The sequence below is a fragment of the Haemaphysalis longicornis genome, unplaced genomic scaffold, assembly GCF_048455015.1.
Source record: "Haemaphysalis longicornis isolate Haplotype H1 unplaced genomic scaffold, Haemaphysalis longicornis Haplotype H1 scaffold_27, whole genome shotgun sequence".
NCBI lineage: Eukaryota > Metazoa > Arthropoda > Arachnida > Ixodida > Ixodidae > Haemaphysalis > Haemaphysalis longicornis.
The window spans coordinates 1,655,744-1,676,609 of NW_027526325.1; the positions used below are offsets into that span (position 1 = coordinate 1,655,744).

The window sequence follows — 20,866 nt, forward strand, 5'->3', positions numbered from 1 at the left end:
TGCGCTGGTTTCTTTCAAACTGGTGTATTGATCAGCCCAACTTTTCACTCCTGTTTTCGGCCTTATTTTCTCGTAATTTCTGGGGGCATTGCTGGAGCTTAGTTTTTACCAATTGTTTTAAAAGTTTTTCGGACCTGTCAATTTGGAGTAGTGCATAATTGAGTATTTTGTCTTCTTTAATTTTTCTGTACATTTTAAAATTGAAGCTCCTCTTTCACAGCACAAACAGTGCCAAAAAATATTGATAAATGATCATACATACGTGCAAAAGCTTCTTTGTTAGCTGAATTTTTTTTCCGTTTCCGGGAATGTTTTGTTTATTTAGGAAGACGGCTACATTCACGGGCACCAAGGCGTCCAACCACGGCCTATTTTTTTTTATTTATTTGAAGCGCTCACCAACAGTGCTGTGCCTTCTCGGGTGAGGCACCGGGTAAATGAGGAATATATGACAAACAGAGGCAACACATAAGCAAGGGAAGTAAATAAAAAAAGGGATTAGGCAAATGTGTACGTATACGTGGTGTTTCATAGAAACAAATTATTTAAAAAAAGTTATTTTTGGAAGTAAAGTTGTTTTTCTTGCGCTAAGTGACCAGGGGCTATGGCTAGTGCCAAGTGCTATTTAGGGGAATATGTAACTTGACTTGGTTAATATCACCCTTTCAATTATCCTAAGTTAGGTGCTTGGTTGTAATGATTAATTTGTAGAGGATCATGAGTCCATCTCGTATCGACTATTACATTTCCGAAATGGTAACTGCGTGCAGAGCTACACCCCTCCGAACCTCAGCTCACCAGATGCGCGTAAAGGGCTCCGGGCGGGAGCTAGCTGAGCGCCGCAAGGCTCTGCCTACGAGCTCGTGTCACTCGAAGCTGTACATGTCACACGCACGCCGCGCATTATCTTCGGCCCGAACACAGGCAATGGGCACCTCAACAGTCGAAAAGCATCTGATAGCCGGATTTCTAGATTACAAAGCTCCCATTCTGTTTTACTTTTATATTATTTTACATTTGCGTAGGTGAGGAGGTTTCAGCTGATGACGACGCCGCTTGCCTCCTTTCGGGCCGAAAGATAAAAGCCCGTCGTGCGTGTGACGTGTACGGCTCCGAGTGACTTTTTACTAAGGTGTTTACTACAAAAATTCGCTATGCTTTTCTTGCAATGCTAGAGGGCTGGCTTCCCTTTTTGTATGCGAATATAACGCAGGGAGTTATTACGTCAAAAGAATCTTCGGTCGGCCCACGTGGCGATCGAAACAATAATGATAAAAAAAGCGCTCCTACATTGGGAATGAGTTTCTTGGGTTACTTGTTCCGGGGGGGGGGGTTATGTACCCCTGATTGCGAAGTTAGGGAGGGCATGTTTTGACACAAACGGATAACTGTTGGACCACCGTGGTAACGGAATGACTACCCTGAAATGAGAATAGAAAGAGCAGAAGACCGATAGCTCTATGAACGAATGAAATAAAGAAATTAAGACATACATACATACATACATACATACATACATACATACATACATACATACATACATACATACATGCATGCATGCATGCATGCATACATGCATACATACATGCATACATACATACATGCATACATACATGCATGCATGCATGCATACCTACATACATACATACATACATATATACATACATACATACATACATACATACATACATACATACATACATACATACATACATACATACATACATACATACATATATACATGCATATATACATGCATGCATGCATACATACATACATAAATACATACGTGAGTACGCATATACGTACATACGTACAGTACTGAATTTACGATGTGCGGACGTATTATTAAAAATTGAGAAAAAACGTGCGATAATCTAAATACACCGGCATGACATTTCGTTAGTCACTTTTAGCTGAATATATAGCACATGACTTTAGCGTTACGGCAACATTTACCTAAGCTGTGACCGACTTGTTACATGCGCTTTCATCGTTCCGTAATATTTGTGGTCAGAATTATCTGTTAAATTTCTTTGCAAACATAAAAAATACTACAATAATGCCCCAAGATTGAACACTGCGTAGGATTCCCAGCAGTATACTCCAGCGAATATAGTGTAAGGGCCTTGGTTACTCAGTGAGGTAAGGCGTCTGTTGTACGACTAAGCCGTCTCGGAACACCGGACCAGCAACTAACGACGATGATGATCAGTCTCGTAGAAGACGAAGCGTTCCTCGATGTGTTTGGTGATGCGGATAATGGAGCAGTGAAATAAATGATTTCCTACGCTTCGGAGTCTCGCGCTCACACTTATTTCCCCCCCGCCCGTTAAGGCGGCCTCCCGGCCGCAATCACACGGAAGGACGACGATGGAACGGCTTGAGCCGAGACACGTGCACAATCTCAGTGCCACGGCATCGGCGGTCGGCAGGTGGAGTTACGGGGGTTATGCGGAAGTTGACCGGTGATGTTTTCTCTAGAACGGTGTACGGTCCAAGGAAACGGTGAAGGAATTTTTCGCAAAGTCCAGGAACCCGGAAAGGGGTCCATAACAAAACTTCATCGCCAGGTCGGAAATCAACAGTCCGGTGAGATGCGTTGTAGCGCTCTGTCCTGTCCTGCTGACACTCAGTAGTGCGGTCACGGGCAAGCTGGCGGCAATACTTCACGCGAGAGATGAACTGTTCAGTGCTTGGAGCAGAACGTGATACAGGGGCGGTAAAGAAACATGTGTCTAGTGGCGAGGACGGTTGGCGGCCGTATACGAGGAAGAATGGGGAATAACCGGTGGTGCGTTGGGTAGCCGTATTGTAAGCGAATGTTACGAAAGGGAGTATGTGGTCCCAATTGCTGTGATCAGGTGCAATGTACATTGAAAGCATGTCAGAAAGCGTGCGATGAAATCTTTCAGTAAGTCCATTAGTTTGAGGGTGATATCCGGTGGTCAATTTGTGAACAGTTCGTGAAGCATGCAGGACTTCTGTAACGATGTTCGAGAGAAACGTTCTCCCCCGGTCACTTAGCAGGACACGAGGGGCGCCATGCCCCAAGACGATGCGGTGCAAAAAGAAGCTAGCGACCTCTTCGGCACATCCAGTACGCAAGGGAGCCGTTTCAGAATAGCGTGTCAGATGCTCCACAGCTGTGACGATCCAGCGGTAACCGGTAGGAGTTCTAGGTAGCGGCCCGTACAAATCAATCCCCACAACCTCAAAAGGCTCAGCGGGGCACGAGATAGGTTGTAGCTGTCCAGCCGGAGGTGATGTAGGGCGCTTGCGACGCTGGCAGGAGGTACAGGACGCGACGTACTTGTAAGGGCCTTGGTTACTCAGTGAGGTAAGGCGTCTGTTGTACGACTAAGCCGTCTCGGAATACCGGACCAGCAACTAACGATGATGATGATCAGTCTCGTAGAATACGAAGCGTTCCTCGATGTGTTTGGTGATGCGGATAATGGAGCAGTGAAATAAATGATTTCCTACGCTTCGGAGTCTCGCGCTCACAATATATACTTAGGCCAAATTGTGACCCCAGATCCCAACCATGAGGCAGAAATAATTAGAAGGATCAGAATGGGGTGGGGTGCATTTGGCAGACATTCTCAGATAATGAATGGCAGCCTACCATTGTCGCTGAAGAAGAAAGTGTATGACAGCTGCATCTTACCAGTACTCACCTACGGGGCAGAAACTTGGAGGCTCGCTAAGAGGGTTCAACTTAAATTGAGAATGACTCAGCGGGCAATGGAGCGGAAAATAATAGGTGCAACATTAAAGGACAAGAAGAGAGCGGGGTGGGTCAGGGAGCAAACTGGTGTTAAAGACATATTAGTAAAAATTAAGAAGAAGAAATGGACGTGGGCAGGGCATGTAATGCGAAGGCAAGATAACCGCTGGTCATTAAGGGTAACAGAGTGGATCCCTAGAGAAGGCAAGCGTTGCAGGGGCCGGCAGAAAGTTAGATGGGCAGATGAGATCAAGAAGTTTGCGGGGATAAATTGGTCACAGTTGGCACAGGACCCAGGTAATTGGAGAATAATGGGAGAGGCCTTTGCCCTGCAGTGGGCGTAGATAGGCTGGTGATGACTCCAGAAGACCTTGCATTGGGTTTGTTTATTTATGGTTTGTGTTTACAGCCCCGCTGCGCCCCGCTGTGTTATCTGTGTCCCAAGCGAAGCGCATGTTCCATTCTTTATTTTTATGCCGCACGGGTTATCTCATTCGGAAAAGGAGAGCGTTTCGCTGTAACGTCACTGGCCTGGAATAAGCTTCTTTGATCTACATTGTTCTGGAAAAAATAGACCATTCGAGAAAAACTCGCGCTGAAAGATAAAAGGTTTCAGAGCACAAGCCGGTGCATTCGATTCGACGAACCAGTCTGCGGACGTCACTTTGGTGGCTGCTGTTTCCCCACCTCTGTATTCTTTGAGTTGTTAGGGGAGCACAAGTTAGCTCCAATATACTTGTTTTTATTTCAAGACAACTGCGTCATCTTTGTCTTCGTGAAATCTGGTAGAGAAGCTGGATACATGCAACCTAAGCCATCATCAACCCGACAAGCAAGCCCAACTCGTGCCAGCCGCCGACATCAAGGCCTTCAGCCAGAGTTTGGACTGCTTCCAGATAACGTGAAGAAAGAAGACGTCGTGAAAACCACCATGATCAACGCAAGCACCATGACCAGCGCTGCCAATCCAGCCTTCGTTCTTCAGTAACCAAGGAAGCCACCATCCTTCCATGGGTCACCTTCGGAAGATACCGACGACTGGTTGGAGCAAGTCGAACGGGTCAGGCTGTTTAACCGATGGGACGACGCGGAGACACTGAGGCAAGTGTTCTTCTACCTTCTGGACTCAGCACGTATCTGGTTTGAAAACAATGGGAGCTCCCTAGAGACTTGGAACGATTTCAGAACGCAATTTTTGACGACGTTCACCACGGTTGTGCGAAAAGAGCGGCCCAAGGTCTTGCTGCAAACGCGGACACAACACCCTAACAAAAGCGTTATTGTGTTTGCCGAAGAGATGAAGAGACTTTTCAGACGTGCTGACCCTTGCATGGCGGAAGAAAAGAAGTTGCGCTTCTTAATGCGCGGTGTGAAGCAGGAGCTGATTGCTGGACTTGTCCGCAATCCGCCCAAACCTTTCGCCGAATTTGTGACCGAAGCCAGCACCACTGCGAACGCAATGGAAATGCGTGCTAAGCATTATGACCGCAACTTTGCTGGCACGGCCAATGCGAATCGCGTCGACAGCATGCGCATTCCCGCAGATAACCTACGCCAGACTATCCACGCAATAGAGAGGGAGGAGCTGCGGAAACTGCTCCCAACACCGCCGCAACGACAAGTCGCTTCCCTTACCGACGTCAATAAAGAAGAAGTGCAGCAAGCGCTGGGAACTTCAGCGACACCAGTAGCACCTCGCAATCCGCAAGCCATGACCTACGCTGCTGCTGTCCGTCGCCCTCGCCCACCTGCGGCCTATTGGCTCGAGGCTTCATACCGTCGTCCCCTGTCGCCGGCCCGCCCACGTGCGGTGCAACCCCCCGCCCCAAGGAAGACCGACGTGTGGCGAACGCCCGACAATCGTCCGCTGTACTACCACTGCCTAAAGGCTGACCACATCTACCGTCGCTGCCCCTACAAGACTTTCCGTGTGCGAGGGTTCTCAGTCGACGCACCCCGCCCCCGACCCGGCCAGCGCCCATCGGAGATCGACGAATATCCGTCCAACACCAGCCGTGGACCAGCCCGTTTCAACCATTCGCCCTCACCCTACCCATACCAGTCGCCGAACCACCGTAGCAACGCTGAGTTCTCGCGTGGAAGGTCCCCCCGCCCGCGCTGGGGAAACTAAAAGCAGCGACTTCTGGAGGTGAAGTTCCACAACGGCGGAAAAACGAAAACCCTCAACAACGCAAGGACGCACCGAAAACCGTGATCTGAGCCCCAGCCCGACGACCCGATCGAACCCTGACATCACTCCCGAACACGACAACAGCCACACGGCTCGACGCGTACCGGACATGACCAAGCCTGCAGCTAAAAAGACGAAGAAACGACGACACATAGTGCTGAACCGCCAAGACGCACAAGCCGGGATACGACATCCCGACGCACCCGGAACTCCAGGAAGGCGGCGCCCGACGTCCAGTTGTCCATTGACGGCTTTGATGTAGTCGCCCTTGTAGACACAGGAGCAGACTACTCGGTGATGAGCGGATCATTCGCCTCTAACCTGAAGAAAGTTACGACCAGTTGGGCGGTCCGCACATCAGGAGGCCATCTCGTAACGCCGAGCGGAACGTCAAAATCACGCGTCACCATAGACTGCACGACGTACCCTGTTGCGTTCGTTATTTTACCTAACTGCTCCCGTGACTTAATTCTTCGACTGGATTTTTTGACGAACAACGGTGCAATAAGCGATCTGCAGACTAAGACGACAACTTTTTCCCCCGATCACTCCATGACGCCGGAACCGAACCATGAACACCGTGCTGCCATAAGGATCGCGGATGATCATGTCACCCAGCCACCCCGCGCAAGGTTGATGATCACGGTCTACTGTGAAGTTGCTGCTCCTGACGTCGACCTGACGTTTGAAGGTGCTCCTGACGTGTGAAGATGCTGCTCCTGAGAGAGTGACCAAACTTTGCTTCTCGACCGCAGTGACTCAGTCGCAAGAGGCACTGCGCACTTTAACAAATGCCCATCCAACGTTTTGGTCACTAATTTCACCGAGGAGTACAAGCATTTAAACAAGGGAGCTTCAATTTTGCTCCTCGAAGATACGCAAGAAGCAAGGGACGTGATCGCGTTCGTCGACTTTCAAGGCACATCCAAATATACCTTAAAGGGGCACTTACACAAAAATTTTGCATCTTGTTTTTTTTTTGTTGCGATAAGTAGCTAGTGACCTACCTATCACCTGTAGAAACCTCATTTGCTTCAGCGTGCGATGGTTGTTTAATTAGAGGCATTTTCAATGCGGCCAGTCGCAGTTTCGGTTTCAGCCAGTGCCGCGAAACGATGGATTTTGTGTGAACAAAGCTGACCACGTGACCGTCGGAGGGATATCACAGGGCAGAGCCACCGTAGCACAGTCGAATCCGCATCGACGGCAGTTTCTGCGAATGCCCCCACGTACTGATCTCGTGAGGCGCTTAATTAAAAACCAACCGTGGATGTGATGCAGGCGCTGCGAGTGCAAATGCTACCGCGGCTAAAGAACGACGCGCGACGCTCGAGACGGTGGGTGGCAAGACGCGCTGGGAGCAGCCGGCCGGTCTGCCTACAGGTCCGCCTACAGATGTGTTCGGCTAAGCACTGCGCGGATATTCGAGTGCCGCTCTTGTAAGAGGTGCAGATGACAAACTCCTTTCTCATGTAAGCCACCATAGTCGAGACTTGGGAACAATTTTGTGCAGCTGTAACAAGCTATCACTCGAGCTACCTGCGCCGGCCTGGGCCACTTCGCGGCCGTGGCCGCCGCCTGCACAGCGACCGTGCGGCTAGCTCAGTGGGCTTTTCGTGCCTCCGGCGCGTTTTCACATCCAATGGTAATAAAAAGTAATAGAAACAGAGTGGCTGGAATCGCGGTAGAACTTTGGTAGCGGCCAGCTGCCCGATGAGCTGACGAAATCACGGCGCCTTCGCCGCCAACGATCGGGTCGTTCGTTCTCGAGAGCAGAAGCTCCGCCCTCCGGCCCTCCGATTGGAGCGGCGAGCCGGGCGAGCCGGCGAAAAACGCCGGCAGTGCGGAAGTGGCACACACGAACTCGTGACGTGTTTGGATGTTGTTTATTTACAAAATATCTGCGGGATGTCGATTGCGCGTGGTCCTCTGTTGGCTGCTCGGTTGCGTTTCGCACACTTTAAAATTGATTTTAAATATGTTCTAGGCTGTATTCGCCGCTGATATTTTGCAGATGATGTATATGTGTTCCCACCAATCTATCTTAGAAGTTATCTCGCCTTCAAAATTTTGTGCCAGTACCCCTTTAAAGCTTCTGCAACCCTTCGACGTGAAACCGCCGCTACCGCAAGAAAAACGGAACAAATTATTGACTTTGCTGCGTCGCTACAGAGAGTCTTTTTCATCGAACTCAACAGTACTTCAGACACCTCTAGCTATGCGCCGAGTAATAACCGAAGAGGGAGTCGGACCTACCCGACAGTCACCGTACCGCGTGTCTTCACACGAGCGGGAAGCCATCCGGACACAAGTGGAAGACATGCTGAGCGACGACATTATACAGCCACCGAAAAGGCCCTGGGCTGCGCCGGTCATCGTGGTGAAGAACAAAGACGGCACATTAAGGTTTTGCATTTACTTCCGGTGACTGAACAAAATCACCAAAAAGGACCCCCTGCTCCAAATCGACGACGCCCTCGACCAGCTCTGCCACGCAGAGTAATTCTGATCGGTGGATCTGAAGACAGGCTACTGGCAAATAGAAGTGGACGAGAGAGACCGGGAGAAGACTGCATTCATAACTCCGGACGGCCTTTACGAGTTCAAGGTGTTGCCGTTCGGGCTGTGCACGGCACCAGCAACCTTTCAAGGAGTCATGGGCGCCGTGCTAGCAGGCCTGAAGTGGCACACCTGTCTCGTATAGCTCGACGACGTTGTGGTATTCGCCCGAAATTTCGACGAGCACCTTGCAATATTGCAGTCTGTACTCGAGACTATTCGCACTTCGGGGTTAACGCTGAAGCCTGAAAAGTGCCGCTTCGCGTATGACGAACTCACGTTTTTGGGCCACGTCGTCAACGTCGCGGCAGTCCTGCGGGACCAAGCGAAGAGTTCAGCCATAGCGAACTTACCAAGACCGACAGATAAGAAGGGCGTGCGAAGATTTCTCGGACTGTGCGCACACTACCGCCGCTTCGTCGCAAATTTCGCGCGCATTGCAGAGCCACTAACGCGGTTGAGGAAAGATGGCACCCCTTTCAGCTGGGAAAACGCCCAAGAAAAAATTCCCCCGCATTTCCCCGAGGGCGAGAATGTGAAAGTGCGAATGCACGGTTGTCGGCCCGCTTGCGGCGCTTGCGCTCGGCCCCCGCAGCCCACCGCCTCGCCGCCTTCTCTTCCATCTCTTCCATCGGGTTTGTAGTATCACGTGTACACCACGCAGTTATCAAGCCGCTATAACGCTATAGCGGCCAACGCACGCCGCTGACGACGTAGTTTGAATGCGTTAAAGATATAAGGCGCGTCACTGACACTGATATCAGCGTCGCCTCCGTGGCTTGGTCGGTAGAGCGTCGCGCTGCGGCCGCAAAGTCCTCGGATCGAAACCTGGCGCCGGATGCTGTTTCTTTTTTAAATATAGAGGAGCACTGCGGACGCCAACGCCGCCGCCGCCGCCGCCGGCGGTGGATGGTTTGGGGTCGCTTGTAAAGTGCATTCGCACTTAAAAGCATTCTGCGAGCTGCAAAAATGCATGCAAAGCACGCCCCTTCTCGCTCATTTCGAAGCAAACGCCGAAACGGAGATGCAAACGGACGCCAGTGATGTAGGGTTGGGTGCCGTCCTCGTCCAAAAGCAAAGCGGTTGCGAAAAAGTAATTGCCTTGCCAGCCGTGGTCGGTCGAAGGAGGAGAAAAAAATTCACAGCATATCCACGAGGTGAATGATGATGAGTGGGCGAAGCTCCTGAGGGGAAATCATCGGTAAAACCGTGACTCTTCAGTGAAAGTTCGCCCACTACATCTGTGTCCGAACGTAACGTCTAGAAAGTCTCGCTTAAACCGCGCGTCGGCACTTTGGGGCTGAGCTCGCCTGATGCGTTTTGCAGGTCACGGTCCGAGAACAAGTGGATTGTTGTAGCGACGGACTGCATGACGCGCTACCCAGAGACCGCCGCTCTTCCGAGGGGGACTGCACAGCAACACGGATCACCAAAGAATGACGGCGTACCACCCCGAAACGACCGGGCTTACGGAACGTCTGAACAAGACGACCGCGAATATGCAGTCTATGGTCGTCGCGTTGAACATAAAACTTGGGACGTATATCACGTTTGCGCAAAACACGACGACGCAGGAAACTACGCAGATGACACCGTTCGAGCTTGTCTACGGAAGACGGCCGACTACGACACTCGACGCCATGCTTCCGCACGTAGAAGACGACAACCTAAACGCCGACGTCCAAGGGTACCTTCAACGTTCGGAGGAGGCCCGCCAGCTCGCTCGAGTTTGTATAACAGACCAGCATGCTGGACGCTACAATCTCTGACGCCGAGACGCCTAGTACTACCCCGGGGATCGTGTGTGGCTTTGGACTCCCATCCGACGACGCGGACTCAGTGAGAAGCTTCTGCGACGGTATTTCGGACCATACCAGATTCTACGACGTGTTGGCCCACTTACCTACGAAGTGGTCCCCGATGGTGATTCCGGCAGATCACGACGACGCACGCGTCCCGAAGTCGTCTACGTGGTTCGACTCAAACCTTACTGCGCAAGATAATGGGCTTTTTTGTTGTTGTTACTGTTGTTGCTTGTTCAGACTGTCATTTTATTTTAGAATCGGGTCGATGCACTCTTAGAGGGGTGTTAATGTCACAAACCGCCCATTGGGTTTGTGTATTTATGGTTTGTTTTTACTGCCCGGCTGCGCCCGGCTGTGTTATCTGTGTCCCAAGCGAAGCGAATGTTCTATTCTTTATTTTTATGCCACACGGGTTATCTCATTCGAATAAGGAGAGGGTTTCGCCCTAACGTCACTGGCCTTGAATAATCTTCTTTGATATACAGTGTTCTGGATGAAAATCGACGGTTCGAGAAACAATGGTGCCAAAGATAAAAGCCTGCAGACCAGACGCCGTGGCACTCGATTACCCGACACCAGTCTGCGCACGTCACTTTGTTGACTGCTGTTTTGCCACCTGTGTATTCTTTGAGTTGTTAGGGGAGCCCAAGTTCGCTCCAACAAACTTGTTTTTTCCTTGAAGACAACTGCTTTGTCTTCGTGACAATATATAGAATCTTTTGTATACCAAACACATTTTGCGGAAAAGAACAAAAGGAACGATTTAAGAGAGAAATATCCATCGTTAGGTAGACCAAGAGAAAGTCAATAAAGAGCTTTCTCGGTCCAGCCATGGCCTGGATCCTATCCGATACACCCCGCTTCCCGTTTCGCTTCACATGGTAAAAACACTGGACAGCTAGCCAAATTGAACTGTCCAAGAACTCACAAGTCGTTGCAGCAGTGGCCACAATTCCTATCGTTCGAACCACTTTGTGCGTAGCTTAGATTGGGCTTAACCGCTTGCGTAATAGTGTGATCCGGAAAGTGATAGTTCTTCTTGTTTGGGGTTTTTTTATGACAAAATGTTATCTCGGCGATGGTATGTATAATCGTGTACTTTTACTTGAAATCACATCTCGCATTGTACGAAACTTTTCAAAAGCAATGCAGCGGTAATAAATTCGAACTAAGCTGTTTAACTTTTCGAGAAATGTTATAAATGAGGTTATCTCGATTGCGGAAAATATTTAGGAAAAAATTTGCTGAGAGTGCAAATACGTTTGCATGTTAAAAGCGGGGTGGGTGACAACTTTAGCACCCTCTTCACTTAGAAGGGCTGATAAATCTCTAGTTATCGCCAGCACAACGCCTCACAACGTGATTTGCTCGCCCGCAAGAGATGTGTTTTCAGTTTCTGCTTTGACATTGGTGCGATTTTCTTCATGCGTAACACTCGTAATCGGGTAATGCCGCCACTATCATCACCAGTACGTCAGGGAAGAAATGCCGCTACTATCACCCTCAGCGAGGGAGAAAAGAAGACCAGAACGTTCGGGCTAGCGCTTGTCCTCACGGGCTCTGGGCTGCAGCTTTGAGTTTAGACCCACTAAATCTTCTTTATAGCCTTGATCGTTGGAAGTACCTAGTGTCATTTGTGACATTTGTCTCGAAGAAGTCACGTTTCGTGGCTTCCACAGAAGCGCAGCAAACCAAGCTTCTATCCCGCAAACGGCAGGATTCTCAACGAATGTTCAGAGAAGCCTGCAGTCTAGTAGGTGCACACGCGCCCCTTGCCTGTGATGCTCTGTGATGCACTTCTGCCGGTCGGAGCCATGTAACTGCCGCCGCATTCGCCCCGAGATCAAACACAGTCGCCCCTGGCGGCGGCGGGACGAACCGCTCCTAGTGTGTGTGGATGGCGCTTTATTGTCGTCTGCTCGTTCACGTTGCGTGCGTCGCAAGGCGCGTGGTGCAAATGATAAAAAAACGAATATGAGCACTTGTTTAGCACTAAGAAGTGGCATAATTACATCTTCATGCGGATTTAATTTGGAAACGCAATAACCAGCGGGTGTAAGGGGATAAATACGCTAGTTTATCGCCGTGGCCACCCCTTGAGCGTGAAACGTGTTATAAACATTGTTTCGACGCATTGGACTTTTCTTATTTGTGAGTGTAGTCATCTGTGGTTTCGGGAACTTCAATGGGTGCTTTTTGATGGTGGCATGGTAGTTTTTGGAGGGATAAAAGTTTACTACACGAAACGGGTAAGAAGCGACAAGACCCGTGCGTAACCGTACATTTCCCACGCCCTTGTAAAATTGCGCTGTGTCCTTTTAGAAAGAAGAAACAAGATAATTACACTGCACACGACCCATGCGCTATCGCCCATACATTACCGGTGACACGCAAGTGCTTGCGTGGTCGTACTCTTCCAATACCTTTTTGAAAATAAATACCATTTTTGGGCAGTCGTTGCGCATACTGTGTTGGTAATTTTATGGAATATTTTAAATACGTTTCTGTTGATGCGCAAGCGTATTTCAGGGGAATTTCTCGTTAAAATTAATCAGTTGCGAGTTTGCGTCTGTCCCCTAGCATTTCGTGTGTCATTTTCATATACACCATTTTCAAATCACATGAATCACTTGTCGCGAAGCGGAGGTCTCTTGATGTTTTCTGGTTGTTTTGAGTTCTGTGCCCGCAGCCAGGGCTCTACCTCCCTAGTGTTTTGTGGGAAAGCGCTTCGGACGCGACTAGGCCCTGGCCCCTTTTTTCTGAGAAACAGACCAGCGAGTGTGTCTGCGCGCTGAGCGGCCAGGAGACGTGTTGCGAGGGTTAGGTTACCGCGCCGAAGTGGCGTCTCCGACCCCCCGTTGCGTCTACGCGGGCCTCTCTGTTCTCCGAACTTCCGGTCCCGTTCAAACGGCCGCCTGTCTTTTTCTCTTTCGAGTTTGTATACCTTCACTTTATTCTCAACAGTAATTCTTTTGCCAGAAACGGGCGCCGTCGAGTTTGAACTTTGTGTCTTCTGTGTTTCATTTTCCCTTTTCACTTTGGCGGGAACATGGCTAATTGGAGCTCAGAAGCGTCTCCCCGATTGGCTGCAGAAAGCCTTGTTCCATTGCGTCCGCACGCTCCAGGATGCAATTTTTCCCCCACTACGTCCCCCACCGGACCGCTTAGAGCGAATATAACGCGACTCCGCTGGCTATTGAGGGCGCGTTGGGCAGCTGCACCAGAGGAGCCACTTGGCTGCCGGTCGCCGGGGCCAGACGCCGGGAGCCCTTTGCCGCCAGCCGTGTCCCGCTTAGTACTCTTGATTATTGACTGCCTTTCTCATTTATGTAACAAGTGTATTCGTTCTGATTCTTATGTGCTAAATATCAACAATGTTACCAGTAAATTAAATCAGTTAACTTTAAAACTTCTTCAGCGCCTTGACTGCTTCACTCCGATCGGCATGCTACCGTAGCGGCACATATTGGACCAGATTACGCCGTTACACACTTTTCCAAAAATGTCTTTCACTCAGCATAACCAAATGGATAATATGGTCAGGTCTTAACCCCGGAAGGTGGACCTAAGTTAAAGAAGAAGGAAAATCGCGTATTATAATGCACGTTGTTGCCCACATGTGTGGAGGGTGTGCGCCACGACTAGCCGATTTTTATTTTTTCCTCCACAATGCTGGGACTGCCTCCAGGGGGCTATGGAGTCATAAGCTGCTCCACACGAGCTCTCGCTTTTGCGACTTTTCATGCGGAAAAAGGCCATTCACCTTTCCCAGTTGTGCATCAAGAACACCGGCAAGTCACAAGGAATCTCCCGTTGCCACGTTTGCCGCGGTGAGCGCATTTTACGCCAAGATTTCAAGCAGTTAAAATATCGTATCAGGCTAAGCCTCACGAGAGCAACGTTCCAAGGCCGGCGGAGGAGAGCGCCTCGAGGAGCCAGTGGCACATGCCCGCACCACGCGCATCAGCAGCAGCACGAGCTCTCCTCAGCAAGCTGCGGCTGGACAAGAGCTCCACGAGCCGGTCCAGCCGCAGCTGCTCGTCGCTGACGCAAGCTCCCATTACCCCACGATGAACCAAGCACCCGACGCGGCGATGCACGCGCAAAGCCAGGAACAAAACGAGGAAGACAACGCTATGCACACCGACTCCACCGAAGAAAGCGGCTCGCCAGCGAAGTGGACTTACGATGAGAATAGCGGCAGAACAATCGATTTGCAGCATCAATAGAAAGTGACCGAAAGGAAACGAAACAAGACCGCCGCCACTCATGGAGCACCACCAGCCGCACAACCCACCTCCCAGCACTCGGCCCCGGAGACGGCGCAGCAGAAACGTTCCCGGATGCCACCATTGCCCGTAGACGACACGAAAATCATTTATCGCCCACAAGCCGGCCTTCAACTCTCAAAATGGTCCCTCGCAGAAATTACTAACGCCATCGGAAGAGCAAGCAAAATCATGCAGAAGGAATTCTACGACAATGTTCGCATTCAAGTGCACCGAATCGAAAACCTCGTCAATGCAAGTACTTCAAGGAAAGATCTGGCTTTCGACTTTCTGGGAGAAATCAGCAGCATATAACTAGGACGAGACATATTCACCGTGCGAGCCCATGTGAAAACACCAGAATGGATCAGCAGGGGAGTCATCAGCGGCGTTCCACCGAATACCAGTCCCGGAGAACTCATGGACGGACTCCGCGTGCCAGAGAGATATACGGTTGTTGCAGCCCGAATGCTGGGAAAATCGTCTGCAGCCGTGATCTACTTTAACGGCCCCCATGTACCGTTCAACGTGACATATCAGAGTGGGGACTATCGTTGCCGGCCCTATCGCAAGACAGTACAGTACTGCCGTTCCTGCGGGGAGCTGGGTCACCGCCAAGACATGCCCGCATCCAGCTCAAAACTTCTGCCACAAATGCGGCCAGACAAATCAACCACCTGACCACGAGTGCCGGCCTTACTGCAAAATCTGCAAACAACCGCATGAGACGGCAGGAACAGACTGCAGGCAGAAGCTGAAGCCAGGACCGCCCCCCCACAAGGTTCGGCAGCAATGGGAAGTAAAGAGCCAAGATCCACGGAGCGGATGGCGGCCCCGCACAGAAGACTTCCCGGATCTACAAGCAGCCAACAGCACCACTTCAAATAGCAGCAATAACAACGCACAGAGAAGAAGCAGAGACAGATCCAGATCGCATTCGCAATCTCGATCCGGCTCGCGAGCTCCATCCCAAAAGAGAGTAAGCTACGCCAGTGTGGCAAGCGAATCTGGAAGAAGCTCCGAAGACGAAGCTGCCATCAAAGCCTTAGAGATGAAGATCCAAAGCCAGCAAACACTCATTGATAAGCTGCTCCAGCGCTGTCGAGAGCAAGAAGCTGCTAAACGCCCTCCACAACAAGTGCTACTCACAGAGGAGCGAGTCATTCAGCTAACTGAAGACAGAATAGCCGCACTTGGACAGAGGATCATGGCAAACATACAGCAGGTCGTCGCGGCAGAAATCCAGAAAGCCATAGCGCCTTTTGCGGAGCAAGCATCCCACAACACGGTAATCATGGACAACTTCGTCGCATACGCCAGGAAGAACTACATCACCAAAACGACGCTCCACTCAATCCTCAGCCCTATAGTTGCGGCGCGGAAAAAGGCACGAAAAGATAGCCATGACGCTTCCCGTTCTTGCTCATTAAGTCGAGAAGAGCTCTCTGACATTGAATCTATCGAAGGTGGCAGTCCAAACTAACGGCACCACAGACGTCTTTCAAACCAAAATCTGGCAATGGAACTGTAGATCTATCAAGCGCAAAATCCCTAACCTCCTAGAACTCACTAAACAAGATGAACCAGATGCAATAGCCCTCCAGGAAACGTCCAGCACTAACATTCGCCTTCAAGGATACAACGCCTTCAGCAGAACAGAGCGCACCGCAGTCCTGACTAAAAAGACCCTTACCGCCCAATTGCACGAAATCATGGACACCAACGTGGACCATACACTTGTCGAAATCTTACCTGGCAGAAAGACTCAGCAAAGTCTCTTCATTTTAAGCGTCTACAGCTCCCCTCGAGACCAACTGGCGAACTTCGAGCAATTTATAAGGAAAATCAGGAACATCACGAAAGGGCACAAATTCGTGATCGCGGGTGATTTTAATGCTCCTCACACGGTGTGGGGGTACCCGTCAACAACCAGGAAAGGGACCCGCATACATGACGCCGCCCAATCTCACAATTTAAGTCTCTGGAACGATCCGCTGCAACCAACCCGAGTAGGCAACAGCGTCTCCAGAGACACTAATCCCGACCTCACCTTTACCCACGGCATCCACCAGGCAGAGTGGACCCGACTGGAGGAGACATTAGGAAGTGATCATCACATCCTACAACTCGAGATAAGCCACCGAAAAAGAACCATTCGGTCCGGGACAGCAAAGATCACAGATTGGAAAGCCTTCCGTACCAACGTCAATCCTGGAAACATCGAAGAAATTGACAAATAGCTTTCTAAGATACTTGAAAAAGCGGAGGAGCACACAAAAATAATTAAACTGAACACAGATATTCCCGCTGTTGACCTACACCTTTCCCACCTTTGGGAAGCAAGAAGAAGCCTCCTCAAACGGTGGAAAAGACAAAAGCACAACAGAAAACTCAAGCTGAAAATCGCCGCCATCACTAAGAAAGCCGAAGAATATGGCGCCCTCCTCTACCGGCAAAATTGGGACAAGGCATGTGACCAACTTCAGGGCACCCTCAGCACAAAAAGGACCTGGCATATTTTACGAGGCCTTCTGGCGACTACACGGACAAAAATGCAGCAAAAGCAAGACCTTCAAAAAATCGTCCATTCATACGCAGGCACCCAACAAGACATACTGGATGAGATTCAACGCAATTTTGCCGGTGACAACCCATCGAGTCCGACAAGTACTGATCCGTACCGTGGCCAACATAACCCCGACCTCGATAGACCCTTCACAAAAGCTGAAATGGAGGCAGCCCTGGCCAAACTCACAAGGAATACTTCACCCGGCAAAGACAAGATTACCAATAAGCTCCTCCGTAACCTACCTCCAAACGCAACAGAAGCGCTCCTAGAGTATTTTAACGTATGTTGGGAAACAGGCGAACTACCGGCAACATGGAAGCACTCGGATGTGACAATGATTCCTAAGCCAAACAAGCCTCTACGTATTGAGAATCTTCGCCCTATATCACTGACTTCCTGCGCGGGTAAACTTCTTGAGCACATGGTCCACGATCGGCTCACGCCATATCTCGAGGACAACGGGTACATACCGGACACAATGTTTGGGTTCCGACAGCATCTGTCTACCCAAGATATCCTTCTGCGTCTGAAGGAGGACATCATAGACCGCTTGGATCGCCATCACAAGTCCTGTATACTTGCTATCGACGTCAAGGGCGCTTTTGACAATGTCAAGCATGAAAAGATCCTCGAAAATCTGCAACGTACTAATTGCGGCCCCAAAGCTTACAATTATGTTCAAAACTTTCTCACGAATCGCACGGCAACGGTGGGCATCGGCAACCTTCGAGGCGCAAAATTCCCCCTACCAAACAAAGGCACGCCTCAAGGTTCAGTGGTCTCCCCGCTGCTTTTTAACATCGCCATGCTGCACCTGCCAAAGAAACTTCAAACTATCGAAGGACTGAGGCATGCTCTTTACGCAGACGACCTCACGCTGTGGATGAGAGCGCCTACAACTGGAAGACAACAGGATGCCCTGCAGGAGGCTATCGACGTGATAGTAAAGTACTTGGACTCTTGCGGTCTCCAGTGTGCTCCGGAGAAGTCCGAACTTCTCGTGCTGAAGGCTCGAACTCGAGGACGGCCACCTAAACTTCTTGATCCGGATCCCAGAGTCACTCTTTATGGAGTGGAAATTCCCAGGGTCAACTCCCTTCGTGTACTAGGTCTGACCATACACAAGGATGGATCGGGTGCAGCTCATCTTCCCAAGCTACAACAAACGGTGACACAAGTCACCCACCTCGTTAAAAGAATCGCGAATCAACGAAGAGGGCTCAAAGAACAAGACACCTTGCGGATAATTCAAGCATTAATAACCAGTAGGATCACGTATGGCACCCCATACTTAGCCTTAAAAAACGCTGAAATAAACAAATTGGACATAATTATTAGGAAAGCAACCAAGACTGCTCTACGCCTTCCTTTCATGGCATCCACCGACAAGCTCCTTAAATTAGGCGTACATAATACGTGGGAAGAGATGGTCGAAGCCCACAAAGCCAGCCAACGCGAACGCCTCAAGCTCACTCCTACAGGCAGAGCAGTACTCCGTTTCCTCAATTACAGTGAAACCTACATCGCGGACACCGACCAAAAAGCGAGACTACCATCGGAACTCCGAGAGACAATCTGTATAGCACGCATACCACGTAACATGCATCCCACTTACCACAAAGAGAGAAGACAGGCAAGATCGAAGGCACTCCTCCGAAAATATGAAAAGGATCCTAACACCAGATACACAGACGCTGCTCGATATCCAGACCACACTGCTTTCGCAATAAGCGTCACGGACCCACGAGGCAGGAAATTGACGTCGGCAACAATACCGGCTCGTAACCCCGAAACTGCAGAAGAAGCAGCCATCGCCTTGGCAATGACGACCTGCAGCGACCGAGCATTGATATTCACCGACTCCCAAGCGGCATGTCGGAACTTCCAGAAGGGACGCGTATCCGCGAAGGCACTTAATATCTTAAAGACGCGCCCCCAACTTCCTGACACCTACGTCACCTGGATCCCGGGGCATGAAGGGATGGCGGGAAACGAAGCAGAGCACGCTGCAGCCCGAGAGCACACCAGCCGGGCCTTCCTGCCACCCAACATCCGTGCTGCAACGGGCGCAGCAGACGTACCCATCACCTACAGGGCCATACTTCAGCACTACCGACTTGAGCGGAGGAGATATCCCCCACCACACCCCGACCTCACCAAGGAAGAGGGCGTAATCTTTCGTCGGCTCCAAACAAACACGTACACACACGGAATAATCATGAACCGCATCTACCCCACGCAATTTTCATATCTCTGCCCTTACTGCGACATACCCGACACCTTGGCACACATGATCCTGGAGTGCCCTTGCGATGACCGCCGTCCAGACCCACCTGTGGATAGCCGAGCATCCTCAACAACCCTGACTGCCGCACCACAAGATATTGCAAGCGCCCTTACCACCGGTGACCACGACATCGCTGAAAAGTGGGAGGCACTGCTCGTCTACGAGGATCCGGAGAACCAGAAGAATCTGGTGAACCCGGCGAAGACGGCAGCCACCGCCAAAGGTTTCCTGGACTGAGGAGACCTACCACCTCGGACCAGCAAGGATCAAGTCCTGGCTAGTCTTTTCAGCAAATAAACGTTTATTTCTCTCTCTCTCCCTCCACAATGCTCCATTTAAATAACCTTTTGAAAAGACGAGCCACAATTCCTTGACAATGTCGTGCCAAAAGGGCGGTTAATCAGTTTTCAAAATATTGGCGTTGATTTGTTTAAGTACTGTATTTTCACCGCTACGGAACACGACGCCTATCGTACTTCCAATTGCAGGTAATGCTGCTCGCCAACGTTTGGTTTTTCCCGTGACTTGGTTTCTCTTCCCGCTGCGTTTCGAATGTTGGCAGAACCCCTTCCCCCTCCCCCCCCCCCAAAAAAAATGAAGAGCACACAAAACTTTTATCCGTGCCTTTTTAAACCAATTTCCAAGAAAAAAATACCGACAAAAGTGAGGGTCAGTTTACAACACAAAGAAGTTACCGAGAACCCATTGCACTATTTTGTAACTAGACATAAAAGGAAATGTTTTACTGCATCTGCAACAGGGAACTTTATTTGCCACCTTTATGGTTCGTAAGCGACATTACGCAAGAATGCAAACTAATCTCGCTGTCCTGGGCACCTGTTCGATTTTAAAGAGAACGCAAATGGTCAACAGTGCAGCCGTAACAGAAAATCTGTGCTCACTGTGAGGTCCCAGAAGCTTGGTTTGCCCACTGTAATCCTGCTTGTCAGTTCGCAAAAGTCTAGCTGAACATGAGATGTTGATTGTACTGCGCGCATTAGCAATTTAATTCACAAGTTCACTTGCGACGAAAGCCGTAAATAAGTGATCCGACACCGTTATTCATCAAACTTGCCTCCAGAGTCGCTAAAATTTCGTTTAACTAAAGCTGCGCAAAAAAACCCCGTTAGAACGGTTGCATTTATATCTCTGCGCTGGTTAAAAGTCACTACATTTATGTTGCCTTTCCAACAAAAAAAAAATGTCGTAAGCTCATAGAAAGAATGTCGGGGCAGTTAAGTGGTGTCAGCATTTGAGGGCATCCCACAAATGCAAGAATGCGTCATGGTACCAGTAAAAAACACTGAAATTGCTGTTGAAAACTAAATTCCAAAGATCAAGGCTTCCTAATTTGTTTCTATTTTATGCTTTTATTGAAGGCTCAAAGCCATAGTCTTGAAAAATCGAGCTTGCTACGAGGCACGGCGTAAACGTTCATTGTCATTATTCCGGCCGTT

General features: G+C 49.9%; 2 protein-coding genes across 3 annotated transcripts in view; one reads left to right on the plus strand and one right to left on the minus strand.

Annotated features, from left to right (window-relative positions):
- The window catches only part of Ptp36e (protein tyrosine phosphatase 36E), a 540,343-nt gene that overhangs the window by 381,255 nt on the left and 138,222 nt on the right, over positions 1–20,866 (minus strand). The window lies entirely within an intron of this gene.
- On the plus strand, positions 18,006–19,646 carry LOC144172904 (uncharacterized). Its single transcript, XM_077701497.1, has one exon. It carries the CDS (start codon positions 18,006–18,008, stop codon positions 19,644–19,646), a length of 1,641 nt encoding a protein of 546 aa, XP_077557623.1.

Bases quoted from the DNA above. Each gene is read 5' to 3' on its own strand.
- LOC144172904 (XM_077701497.1), top strand. From the start codon at position 18,006: ATGAGAGCGCCTACAACTGGAAGACAACAGGATGCCCTGCAGGAGGCT.